The following is an 11,045-nucleotide window of genomic DNA, read 5'->3' on the forward strand; positions in this document are numbered from 1 at the left end:
CTGACCAACTTTCCAAACTGGAGCTAGGAGCAGTTCCTGAGCACCGCAGATGCCGCCAAAAGCAAAAATCAAAGAAGGGAACTGGAGAGAGAACACAGCGGGGAGGGCACTTACCTGACAAGCAGCGAACCCTGGTTCCTACCCAACATCCCATGTGGTTCCCTGAGCCCTGCCAAGAGTGATCCCTGAACACAAAGCCTGGAGTCAGCCCTGAACACCACTGGGTGTGGCTCAAAAACGAGTAAATAAATTTGTGACAGTTTTCTGGTAACATATGCAGGGCCTGGAAGTGGTTCAGAGGCCAACATGCTTGAGGCCACGAGTTTGATCCCAGTGTTGCCCACGTGTGCCTGCGATTTCCCCAGGCGCTGCTGTCTGGGACTCCCAGTGCCACAAGAGTGTGTGGTCAACAGTGCATAGCTCGGTTTGTGCAAGGATGTTCTGATCCTGCATTACTGCCCACTTCCACCTCAGAGCACCAGGCTAGGAGGTTGGGATTTGGAACGTTTCTAGTTTCTGAGCCCATCTCTCCCTGATCTCTGTATACTTGGGAGCAAGACACCATCACCCTTAGAGCCAGGAAGACAGTATAGGGTGGACTCTGGCGGTGCTCGTGGCCAATCCCAGTTTGAATCCTCCAGCACCATGTATGATTCCCCCAAGCACCACCAGAAGTGACCCGTGAACATTGAGCCAGGAGACAGCTCTGAGCAGTACACCGGCTATGGTTCAAAAACAAGCAAAAAAAAAAAAAAGGAAAAAAAGAAGACATATCACCCTTGGAGCTCTGCTTTCATGACTGTGAAATGGGGGTTCTATCTACATAAGTTTTTTTGGCGGGGAAGGGAAATGAAACAATGGATCTGAAGCACATAGGCCAGGGCTGGACACAGAGTACAGTTACTTGAAAGCAAATACCAGCAATTTTTTCACCTAGGAGTGAGGGGCCTATCCCAGCCTGCCTTTGAAAATATGCGAGATGAAATCAGTGGAGTGTTTGTCTTGGAGTCAAGAGCGCGCTGCCCTCTAGCGGGAGCAAGAGAGAATTCTGGGTCGGCTGAGAGGACCCGGGACAGCCTGTGTCACATGGCCAGTGCAGGTGGGTGGGGCCGATGAGATGCAAAGCTGTGCAGAGGCTTCTCCGTTTATATGCCGGTCACTGACGACGAGACTTTGGGGCTGGCCTCCCAACAGTGTGTCCAAGTATCCCATTAGTGTGGTCCGCCCGAACTTTTTAAGTGCCTTAAAACTTGATCTCAGGGGCTGGGGAGAGCTCAATAAACTTACTGAGTGATTTGCATGCAGGAGGCCAGGGTACAAATCCCAGTACGGTCCCTGAAGTCCAGCAAGAGTAACAGTCGTTCAATCCAGCCGGCATAGTCTCCCAAGCATCACTGGGTGTGACTCACAAACCAAATAATTGTTTATCAAGCTGTCAATCTCTCCTCGAGGATATTTGACCTCTCTTACCGGCTGCACACCACTAGCTGTGTAGGACCCGGGCGAATACAGAGTGTCCCCCGCCCTTCGCCAAAAATCGCCACACTCAAGATGACGACGACTGCTCCTTGCTTCACAACTCGCGCCACACTCAAGGTGGAGGCGCTCTACGTCACTTCCGATTCCGGTGCGCGCCGGCTTTTCCGCCACACACTGAACGCGCTGGAAGCAGCCATGGCGGACGGTCCGCTTTCCGAAGTGCTGCTGCGGCGGCTGGAGGCGGCGGATGGCGGGCTGGACAGCGCGGAGCTGGCGGCTGATCTGGGCGTGGAGCACCAGGCCGTGGTGGGCGCTGTGAAGAGCCTGCAGGCCCTGGGCGAGGTGAGTCCGGCGCGTGACGCCTCCTTTCTCTCTGGCCATTTCCCCCACCTCCAGGCCCAAGCCTAAGCCCCCGCGGGTGTCGTCCGCGGTGATTGCAGGTGTCCAGGCCGGTCTGCACCGGCGGGGAAGCCGCCGCGAGCGAGGGCCAGCGGACACGACGTTCTTAGCGCGTGAAACGTCTATCGAGGCAGGGGCAGCCGGCGGGGAGGCGGCTACAGGGCCGAGGGCCTACGGCTGCGCGCGCGGAGGGGGATCCGGGGAGATTCTCCAGTAAGCCCGGGGCGGGGGGCAGCCCAGACACCCAGAGATGACGGCGCACCTGCAGGGACGGAGAGGAACTGGTGAGCGCGCGGCCAGTCTCTGCCCCGAGGGGGCGGGGTTGGGTGCGGAGAGAGCTTTGGGGTGCAGGCGCATCTCACCTTGGGGAAGGACTGGAGAGGCTCAGGAAATGGAATAAAACACTAAAACACCAGGAGCTCGACGGAAGCCCAGTGGGTGTGGCTTTTGTTCACTTTTTTTTAATTGGGGGGGCCGTTTGGGGGAGGTCACACCTAGAGGTGCTCAGGGCTGACAGCTGGCTTAGTGTTCAGGGATCTCTCCCGAAATGCTTGGCGGTGGCAGGAACAGGGACTGACCATAGGATCATATCCAGTGGCAGGATCTCACAGGCGGCCACATGCAAAGCATGTGCCAGAACTCCTGTCCTCTCTCTCCCTCCTGATCTCACTCATGCAAGGAAGGTGACACAGAGACTCGGGACAGGGTTCTGAGGGGTTCTCCTGCTCCCCCCAGAACTCACTGGACTTCTCTGGGCTTTTGAATTTCTCGAAACTCATGGCTTGGGCCGCATGCTGATCATTTTTTGTTTTGGGGGGGCCACACTGGCCGATGCTCAGGAGTTACTGTACTGAGGAATTAACTCCTGGCAGTGCTCGGGTGACCATACGGGGTGCCAGGGATTGAACCTGGTGGGCAAATGCCCTCCCCCTCCTGGACTGTCACTCTGGCCTCCATGCCAGCCTTGGCCTTTCTCACCCCAGCTGGCTCTGCTTCTAAGTGCTGCACTCCTTTTCGCCGCTTTGGCGGGAGTTGCTAGAAAGGGTGGGCAATTCCTAGTGGAAAATCTGCTCGAGGGGGTAATGTGAAAGATACATGAGCAGGCACAGAAGGAAATTGCTCCTGTGGAATACAAAAAGAGCAATGAGGGAACTGGCAGGGCCCTGGGAAAACAAACCCTCAAAACAACCACAGAACGAAGGATACTAAATTGCAGGGTGGGGAAAAGAAAAAATTGCAGGGCGGGGAAGGGGGGGCAGGAGAAGGGACCCAGGAACAGTGGAGGGGTGCTGGTTACTCTGGGGGCGGGTGGGGATGCAGACCCGAGCACTGTAATAGGCTACCCGGAGAATCGAAACAAAAGTGAAATGATGGGTAATGAAAGCAAGATGGAAAGGAAGACGGAGATCTTTCACACGTTCATAAGCCACCCGAAGTATTCATCCTGTAGAGCCAGAGAGAGAGCACAGCTAGTAGTGTGGCCGACCTGGGTGCGATTCCCACCGCCCCATGTGGTCCCCCCGAGCACCCTCAGGAGTTGTTTGGTTTGTTTGTTTTGTTTTGTTTTGCTTTTTGGCTCACACCGACGATACACAAGGGTTACTCCTGGCTTTGCACTCGGGAATTACTCCTGGCAGTGCTCAGGGGGACCATATGGGATGCTGGGAATTGAACCAGGCCGGCCATGTGCAAGGCAAATACCCTCCCTTCTGTGCTATCACCCTAGCCCCCCAGGAGTGATTTCTGCATGCAGAGCCAGGAGTCAGCCCAGAACACCGCTGGGTGTGGCTCAGAAATAAAAATTTATCCAGTGCTGTAGTCTTGCTTTATTTCCAGCCCTCAGAGCCGTCTCCAGCCCTGGGCCCCAGACTGCAGTCCCGGAGAGGGCTATCAGCTCTGATCCCAGTCCTCACCCCTGCCTCCCCTCCCCCCGTTTTCTTGCAGGTCATCGAGGCCGAGCTTCGTTCTACCAAGCGCTGGGAGCTCACAGCCGAGGGCGAAGAGATCGCCCGGGAGGGCAGCCATGAGGCCCGTGTGTTCCGCAGCGTCCCCCCGGGGGGCCTGGCACAGAGCGAGCTGATGGTAGGGGCTGGGGCGCAGAGGGGGGAGGGCAGCCCCGGCGCACCCTCTCACGACAGCTTTGCTCCCCCAGCAACTGCCCAGCGGCAAGGTGGGCTTCAGCAAGGCCATGTCCAATAAGTGGATCCGCGTGGACAAGAGCGCAGCGGACGGGCCCCGGGTGTTCCGCGTGGTGAGCCCCAGCCTCCGGTGGGCGGGTGGGCAGGGAGGCTGGGGTGTAGGGTGGCCCTGGTGTCACCCCCTTCATCGCGGCGTGGCAGGCGGACAGTGTGGATGATGAGGTTCAGAGGCGGCTCCAGCTGGTGCGCAGCGGGCAGGCCGAGAAGCTGAATGAGAAGGAGCGGAGCGAGCTGAGGAAGAGGAAGCTGCTGACAGAAGCGTGAGTGGCCGTGCCCGGGACACCTGGGCCCCTGGGGCTCCCGCGCCTCTGCTCCACGGCCCTGATAGAGGTCTTCTTGTGGTCCGCTGGAGAGAGGACAGTGGGAAGTCTCTGGCCTTGCATGCGGCCGCCGACTGGGGTTCAGTCCCCAGCACCACATGCAGAAGGGTCCCCTTAGCACCGCCAGGGGTCAGCGCTGAGCACTGCTGGGTGTGGCCCAACAGCTATCCAGAATAACCCTTCAGGGGCTGGAACGTTAAAGCAGTGGGTAGGGCCCTTTTGCTTTTTGGGTCACACCCAGCGATGCACAGGGGTTACTCCTGGCTCTGCACTCAGGAATTACTCCTGGGAATGCTTGGGGGACCATATGGGATGCTGGGGATTGAACCCGGGTCAGCTGTGTGCAAGGCAAATGCTCTACCAGTTGTACTATTGCTCCAGCCCTAGGATCCTTAATTTGCTCACGGGTGACCCGGGTTTGATTCCTGGCACACCCCATAGGGTCTCCCGAACTTGCTAGGAGTGATCCCTGAGCACCGCCCCAAAAGTAAACAAATCCCCGAATAAACGTCTGATCAGTGGCCCCTGGCAGCCACCCTCTGTTCTGGGTCCCTGAATAGTCATGCGGAGGTTCTCAGGAAGGGTAAGGAGCAGGGACACAGGTGACCGTGTCACCAGAGAGGCATGGCGGCAGCAGGATCTGCGCAGGGTCAGTGACCACACTAAGGCCCCACTCTGGCCCCAGGACCCTGAAGACCTACTGGGTGAGCAAGGGCAGCGCCTTCAGCACCAGCGTCTCCAAGCAGGATGCAGAGCTGAGCCCAGAGATGATCTCCAGGTAGGTGGGGGTGCCCCCAGGGCTGGAGCCAGCACAGGCCGGGGATGTGGGGGGGTCTGGGCTGCCTGCTGGGCCCTGACCCTGCCTCCCAACCCCCAGCGGCTCCTGGCGGGACCGACCCTTCAAGCCCTACAACTTCGCGGCCCGGGGAGTGCTCCCCGACAGCGGCCACCTGCACCCGCTGCTGAAGGTCCGCACACAGTTCCGCCAGATCTTCCTGGAGATGGGGTGAGCGTGGGATCTGCAGCGGGTAAGCGCGGTGCAGGGCAGTCACAGGCGTGGGATGGGGCCGTCAAGCCTGTGTCCCCCAGGTTCTCTGAGATGCCCACTGACAACTTCATCGAAAGCTCCTTCTGGAACTTTGACGCGCTATTCCAGCCACAACAGCACCCGGCACGGGACCAACACGACACCTTCTTCCTGCAAGGTGGGGGCCCCACCCCCCTCCAGCCCTTCCTGCAGATCCTCAGAGGCCTGCCCGGTCCTAGAGTGCTGACTCTGCAGGGGGCGCCCCATCACTTCTTCACCCCTTGGCCCCTAGAGCAGTTGTGGGCCTGGTGCTCACTCAAGAAAGCACCCCTCACCCCCTTACCCAGGGGGTGATGGGGTACAGTCAGCCCAGTATTGAAGAGGGTCAGGGCACTTCCCACAGTGCTCAGTTCAGCTGTGGGCCTCGAGGTGCTTCAGCTCAAGGATGCTGGGATGCTTGGGGACCCCTCAGGAACACCCTTTTAGGGTTGCACCCACGGCATCGCGTGCAAGGCCTGTGTATCCGCTCAGCCTTATCCCCACCACCTTGCTTTGAGGCTGTGGCACCTGCAGTGGCCCTGGGTGAAAGGCTGGTGTTGGGTAGCAGCCATTCAGCAGAGCAGGTGCCCGTGGCAGGGTGTGGGCTGGACGAGCAGGGTCAGCCAGGCTGCTGTGACCCACAGACCCGGCGGAGGCCCCGCAGCTGCCTATGGACTATGTCAACCGGGTCCGGCGCACGCACTCGCAGGGGGGCTACGGCTCCCAGGGGTAAGCGTGGCAGGCCGGGGGAGTGGGGCGCGGGGCGCTGGGGCATAGGCGCTCAGTACACTCTGTCTCCTAGGTACAAGTACCCCTGGAAGGTGGAGGAGGCCCGCAAGAACCTGCTGCGTACACACACCACCTCAGCCAGCGCACGCGCCCTCTACCGCCTGGCACAGAAGGTACGTGGCCGGGGGCTGGGGGGTGCTGGGGCCGGGGGGTGGCTTTCACCCCCCACTGACTAGCGCCCTCCTCCCCGCACCCTCAGAAACCCTTCACACCCGTCAAGTACTTCTCCATCGATCGCGTGTTCCGCAACGAGACCCTGGACTCCACGCACCTGGCCGAGTTCCACCAGATCGAGGGCGTCGTGGCCGACTACGGCCTCACCCTGGGCCACCTCATGGGTGTCCTGCATGAGTTCTTCACCAAGCTTGGTGAGCCGGGGCTGGGGGTGCCGCCGCCAGGGGCTGGGGCCGGGGTTCACGCCACTGCCTCACCTCTTCCTCCTCCTTCCCCTCCGCCCAGGAATCACGCAGCTGCGCTTCAAGCCCGCCTATAACCCCTACACGGAGCCCAGCATGGAGGTGTTCAGCTACCACCAAGGTCAGAGCAGGTGTTCCCGGGGCCAGGGAAGGGGGCACCCACAGCCCAGGGACTCCTCACCCCAGCGGCCCTGTCTCCCTGCCCCCCCCACCTCAGGTCTGAAGAAGTGGGTGGAGGTCGGTAACTCGGGGCTCTTTCGCCCTGAGATGCTGCTGCCCATGGGACTCCCTGAGAATGTGTCCGTAATTGCCTGGGGCCTCTCGCTGGAGCGGTGAGTGATGGACCCCAGGGACCTGTGGGGACCCCATTTGCCAGATCAAGACGTAAATCCAGCATGTAGGATGCTGACCTGGCTCACGTCTAGCCCAGGGCTGATCCCTGGCATCCCTTAGGATCCCCCCAACCCGCCAGGAGGGATCCTTGAGGACAGAGCCAGGAGTCAGCCCTGAGCACCGCTGGGTGTGGCACCCCAAAAAGAAAGAAATGCAGCCAGGGATGGAAGAGGGATAGGTCACCTGCCCTGCAAAGGGCTGTGCCCGGTTTGATCTCCAATACCTGCCAGGAACAGCCCCTCAGCATCGCCTGGGGTGGCCCCAAACCATTGGAGAACTCGGTGTAGGAGCCGGGGCCATTGTACAGCAGGGAGGGCATTTGCCTGGCACGCAGCCAACCTGGGTTCAATCCCCAGCGCCGTATAGGGTCCCCTGAGCACTGCCAGGTATGACCCCAAAAAAGAACAATACAGTTAAGCCTGTCGAGGTCCTGTGGGCTTCTCAGCAGTGGGGGTGCAGGAGCCTGGGGGCCTGGGCACCTTGGTAAGGGCCTCTAGAGGCGGGGAGGAGGGGACAAGACAGTGCAGGCCCTGCAGGGTGGGGGGCCGAGGCTGGCACCACGGACTCTGATGGGAACGCGTGTGGTCCTGCTTGCAGCCCCACCATGATCAAGTACGGCATCAACAACATCCGGGAGCTGGTGGGCCACAAGGTGAACCTGCAGATGGTGTATGACAGTCCCCTGTGCCGCCTGGACACGCCTGCACCCCCACCCACACAGGCAGCTGCCTGACCCCGCCCCCCCAGTCCTGCAGCCTGCCCCCGATGTCCCTACCCGGCACCCCTGGTATCTGAGGCCTCCGTGAGGCCATCCCTGGCTCCTTCGCTCCCATTCAGGGGGCAGCTGTCCTGTGTCCACCTCTGGGGGCGGGTCCGGGGGCTGCTGCCCCTCATCTGGTGCCTTTTCTTGGGGGTGAAGATGGGGGCAAACCTGGAGGGCAAGGGGTACCTCAGGGAACTGGAGCCTGGGCCTCCTGGGACAGTCAGCTCCCTACTGTGGCCAGGTGTCTCCCCCATGGGAGGGGGCCATGGGGCGGGTTCAGAAGTGACTTCTCAAAGCCCCCGCCTGCCCACCCCCCAAATTTTTCGTTTTGGTTGAAAGCACTTGCCTGGGGCTGATCCTGACAGCAGTGTTCGGGGGGCAGCATTGGGGTACAGAAGGCACAGAGATCTCTCCATCTCCCTCATCATCCACCTGCACCCCAGAGCAGCCCCAGGCACCGCAGGGACCACTGTGCCGGACCCCTTTCCTGGCTGTGAGTTTGGAAAACAGGGCCAAATGGGTTCACCACCGGCCCTGTGAATCTTGAGCCCCCTCCACCCCCCACCACTTCCGAAGCTGCTCCAGAAACATCCTGCTATGTCTCAGTGGGGACAGCCCCTCCCCAATACCCAGCCATGCGGCCACGGACACCCATCCCCCTGAGTTCCTTTGGTGGCCCCAGGAGAGACTCCAGCAGTAAGTGCGCAGGTGCTGTGAGCGGGGGAGGCACGTGCAGACACACCAGGGAGATGCTCCAGGAAGGGGGACGGATGGCATAAAAACCCCAAAGGCACATGTGGGTGGAACCCCCCCAGCCCCAGCAGATGGAGCATGAACTCTGGGTCTTTCCCCAGCTAGATCTCCTGTCCTCTGGATTTAGAAACCCTGTGGGCTGGCCCTAGGTCCTCTGACAATAGAAGCCCCACTGGGGTGCCCCACCCCAACGGGTTTGGTGTTGATCATCCCCCAGAATCAAATCGTTTACCTCTGACATATGTGATGTTAATAAGGAGATGTGCTTTATTTTGTGTGTGTTTTCATGTCATAAATCTGCTCCGGAAATGGCTGCCTCTGAGTGGTTTGTGCACTTACCAGTTTCTACCATAAGTTAGAAAAGTACTGTTGTTTTGGGAGGTTCACACCTGGAAATTCTCAAGGCTCTGTGCCCAGGGGTTACTCCCGAAAGGGGGGAACATATGGAGGGCTGGGGAGTCGAACCGGATCAGCTGCATGCAAGGCAAGCACCCTACCTGCTGTGTTATGCTGGCCCTAAAGTGTTGGTTTTTGTATGGGGGGTCACACTGTGGTACTCAAGAATCACTCCTGGCAGTGCTCAGGGGACCATATAGGATGCCGCTGTCGAACCTGGGTTGGCTGAGTACAAGGCAAGCACCTTACCTGTTGAACTCTCCAGCCCAGTATTTTGCTGACAGGGCACTCCTGGTGATGTGCCTGAAAGAACGGGGATCACCAAGCCTGCATCTGGCTCAGCACTGGGCCAGAATGCCAGGATGGATTGGGGGGGCAGGAGCTAACCATTTCCTCTTTTCCTATGTGCCCCCTCTTTTTTTTTTTAAGTAAGATATTTTATTTGGAGGGTTTGAAGGGAAGGAGGAAGACAAAGTCGGACAGAATGGAGAGTATCGTGCTCAGGAGAGAACATGAGTTTCTCTGAGGGTGGCGAGAGCCCCTACACACACCCCAGCATTAGACAGGAAAAGCATGAAAGTACACATCTCAAGTGGGGAGATGCAGGGGCTGGAGCAATAGCACAGCGGGTAGGGCGTTTGTCTTGCACGCGGCCAACCTGGGTTCGATTCCCAGCATCCCATATGGTCCCCTGAGCACCGCCAGGGGTGATTCCTGAGCACAGAGCCAGGAGTAACCCCTGTGCATTGCCGGGTGTGACCCAAAAAGCAAAAGAAAAAAGGGGGGGGGAGATGCAGGCGACAGGTGCTTGGCCACATGGGGCAAGCAGCACATGGGTTCGGGTGCCCTCCCCCTCCTTTCTTTTTGCTGTTGTGGGATTATATTTGCAATCCCCTACTACCCTTACTACTGAGGATAGGTGAGGCCAACTGCAGAAGGACTGGACTAGCGATTCAGTGATGAATGCATAAACTGTCTCAGCCGTGACAGGCGGGTAACAGCCCATGCAGAGGTTTGACCTGAAACATTTCTTGGGGCACAGCAGATGAGGATTGAATGAACAACGGAAGCTCTGGTGGATTATTCCTGCCCAGCATGCTGGTGGCTCTGGGTTACTTCCTCAGTGTAGCCTCCATCCACCAAAGCTGTCCTGTCAGGCTCCTTTTTACTTTTTATTTTATTTTTGTATTTATTGAATCACTGTGAGAACAGTCACAAAGCCTTTCAGTTCAAGTCTCGGTCATACAATGATCAAACACCCATCCCTTCACCAGTGCACATTTTCCACCGCCAAGAACCCCGGTATACCCCCCTCCCACCCACCCCCACCTGTGTGCCAGATTTTCACTTTACTCTCTCTACGTAGATCACATTCAATATTATGACAAAAGACCCAACATTATTATTTGGAATTTTCCCCAACACTCAGACCTGCCAAAAAGACATCATTAGATAATTTGTTTTCTATTGCTGATAATTAAGAGCAGATGATGTCGTGTGGCCACAATAGCGGCCACGCGAATTTGTATTTCTGATATTTTAGTAATAAATCTAGAGGGATTACTGGTAAAAGCCCCTGGGTTCCGAGATTGGTTTGTGTGCTGCTGGGATCATGGTCGCCCAGAAGCCAGGGAGGCATTTGAGGGTGGCAAACCAGAGCATTGTCATAGCGAGGAGCAGGGCTGATTCCACCCCCCTTCCCACAAGGCCCCATGTGCCTCGTCAATGCAGTCTCATACCTGCCTGTTCATTAGGCTCTAAAAGATGATGGCCACCATGCTGCCACCGCAAGGGGGAACAGGTGGAGGGACAGACACCCTTCCCCTCCCAGGGTGGCATACTGGCTCCTTTTAAAAAAACAAACTATACAGGGCTGGAGCAATAGCACAGCAGGTAGGGCATTTGCCTTGCACGCGGCCAACCCGGGTTCGATTCCCAGCATCCCATATGGTCCCCCGAGCACTGCCAGGAGGGATTCCTGAGTGCAAAGCCAGGAGTAACCCCTAAGCATCGCCGGGTCTGACCCAAAAAAGAAAAAAAAAAGCTATAGGACAGCAGGGAGGGCGTCTGCCT

The 11,045-nt window shown here is 58.2% G+C and overlaps 1 protein-coding gene across 1 annotated transcript; it reads left to right on the plus strand.

Annotated features, from left to right (window-relative positions):
- Positions 1–1,641: 1,641 nt before the first annotated feature.
- FARSA (phenylalanyl-tRNA synthetase subunit alpha) lies at positions 1,642–8,889 on the plus strand. Its single transcript, XM_056119386.1, has 13 exons — positions 1,642–1,821; positions 3,823–3,960; positions 4,031–4,129; positions 4,218–4,336; positions 5,082–5,174; positions 5,274–5,402; positions 5,486–5,601; positions 6,107–6,191; positions 6,265–6,364; positions 6,451–6,619; positions 6,711–6,788; positions 6,885–6,999; positions 7,658–8,889. The coding sequence occupies exons 1-13, from the start codon at positions 1,675–1,677 to the stop codon at positions 7,791–7,793; spliced, it is 1,524 nt and encodes a 507-aa protein (XP_055975361.1). The 5' UTR covers positions 1,642–1,674; the 3' UTR covers positions 7,794–8,889.
- Positions 8,890–11,045: the final 2,156 nt, after the last annotated feature.

This window comes from Sorex fumeus, unplaced genomic scaffold (assembly GCF_029834395.1).
Source record: "Sorex fumeus unplaced genomic scaffold, SorFum_2.1 ptg000041l, whole genome shotgun sequence".
In the NCBI taxonomy this organism is placed as follows: Eukaryota; Metazoa; Chordata; class Mammalia; order Eulipotyphla; family Soricidae; genus Sorex; species Sorex fumeus.

Bases quoted from the DNA above. Each gene is read 5' to 3' on its own strand.
- FARSA (XM_056119386.1), top strand. From the start codon at position 1,675: ATGGCGGACGGTCCGCTTTCCGAAGTGCTGCTGCGGCGGCTGGAGGCG. The intron at 4,130-4,217 runs GTGAGCCCCAGC...GCGGCGTGGCAG, and splicing joins GGCCCCGGGTGTTCCGCGTG to GCGGACAGTGTGGATGATGA. The intron at 5,403-5,485 runs GTGAGCGTGGGA...TGTGTCCCCCAG, and splicing joins CAGATCTTCCTGGAGATGGG to GTTCTCTGAGATGCCCACTG.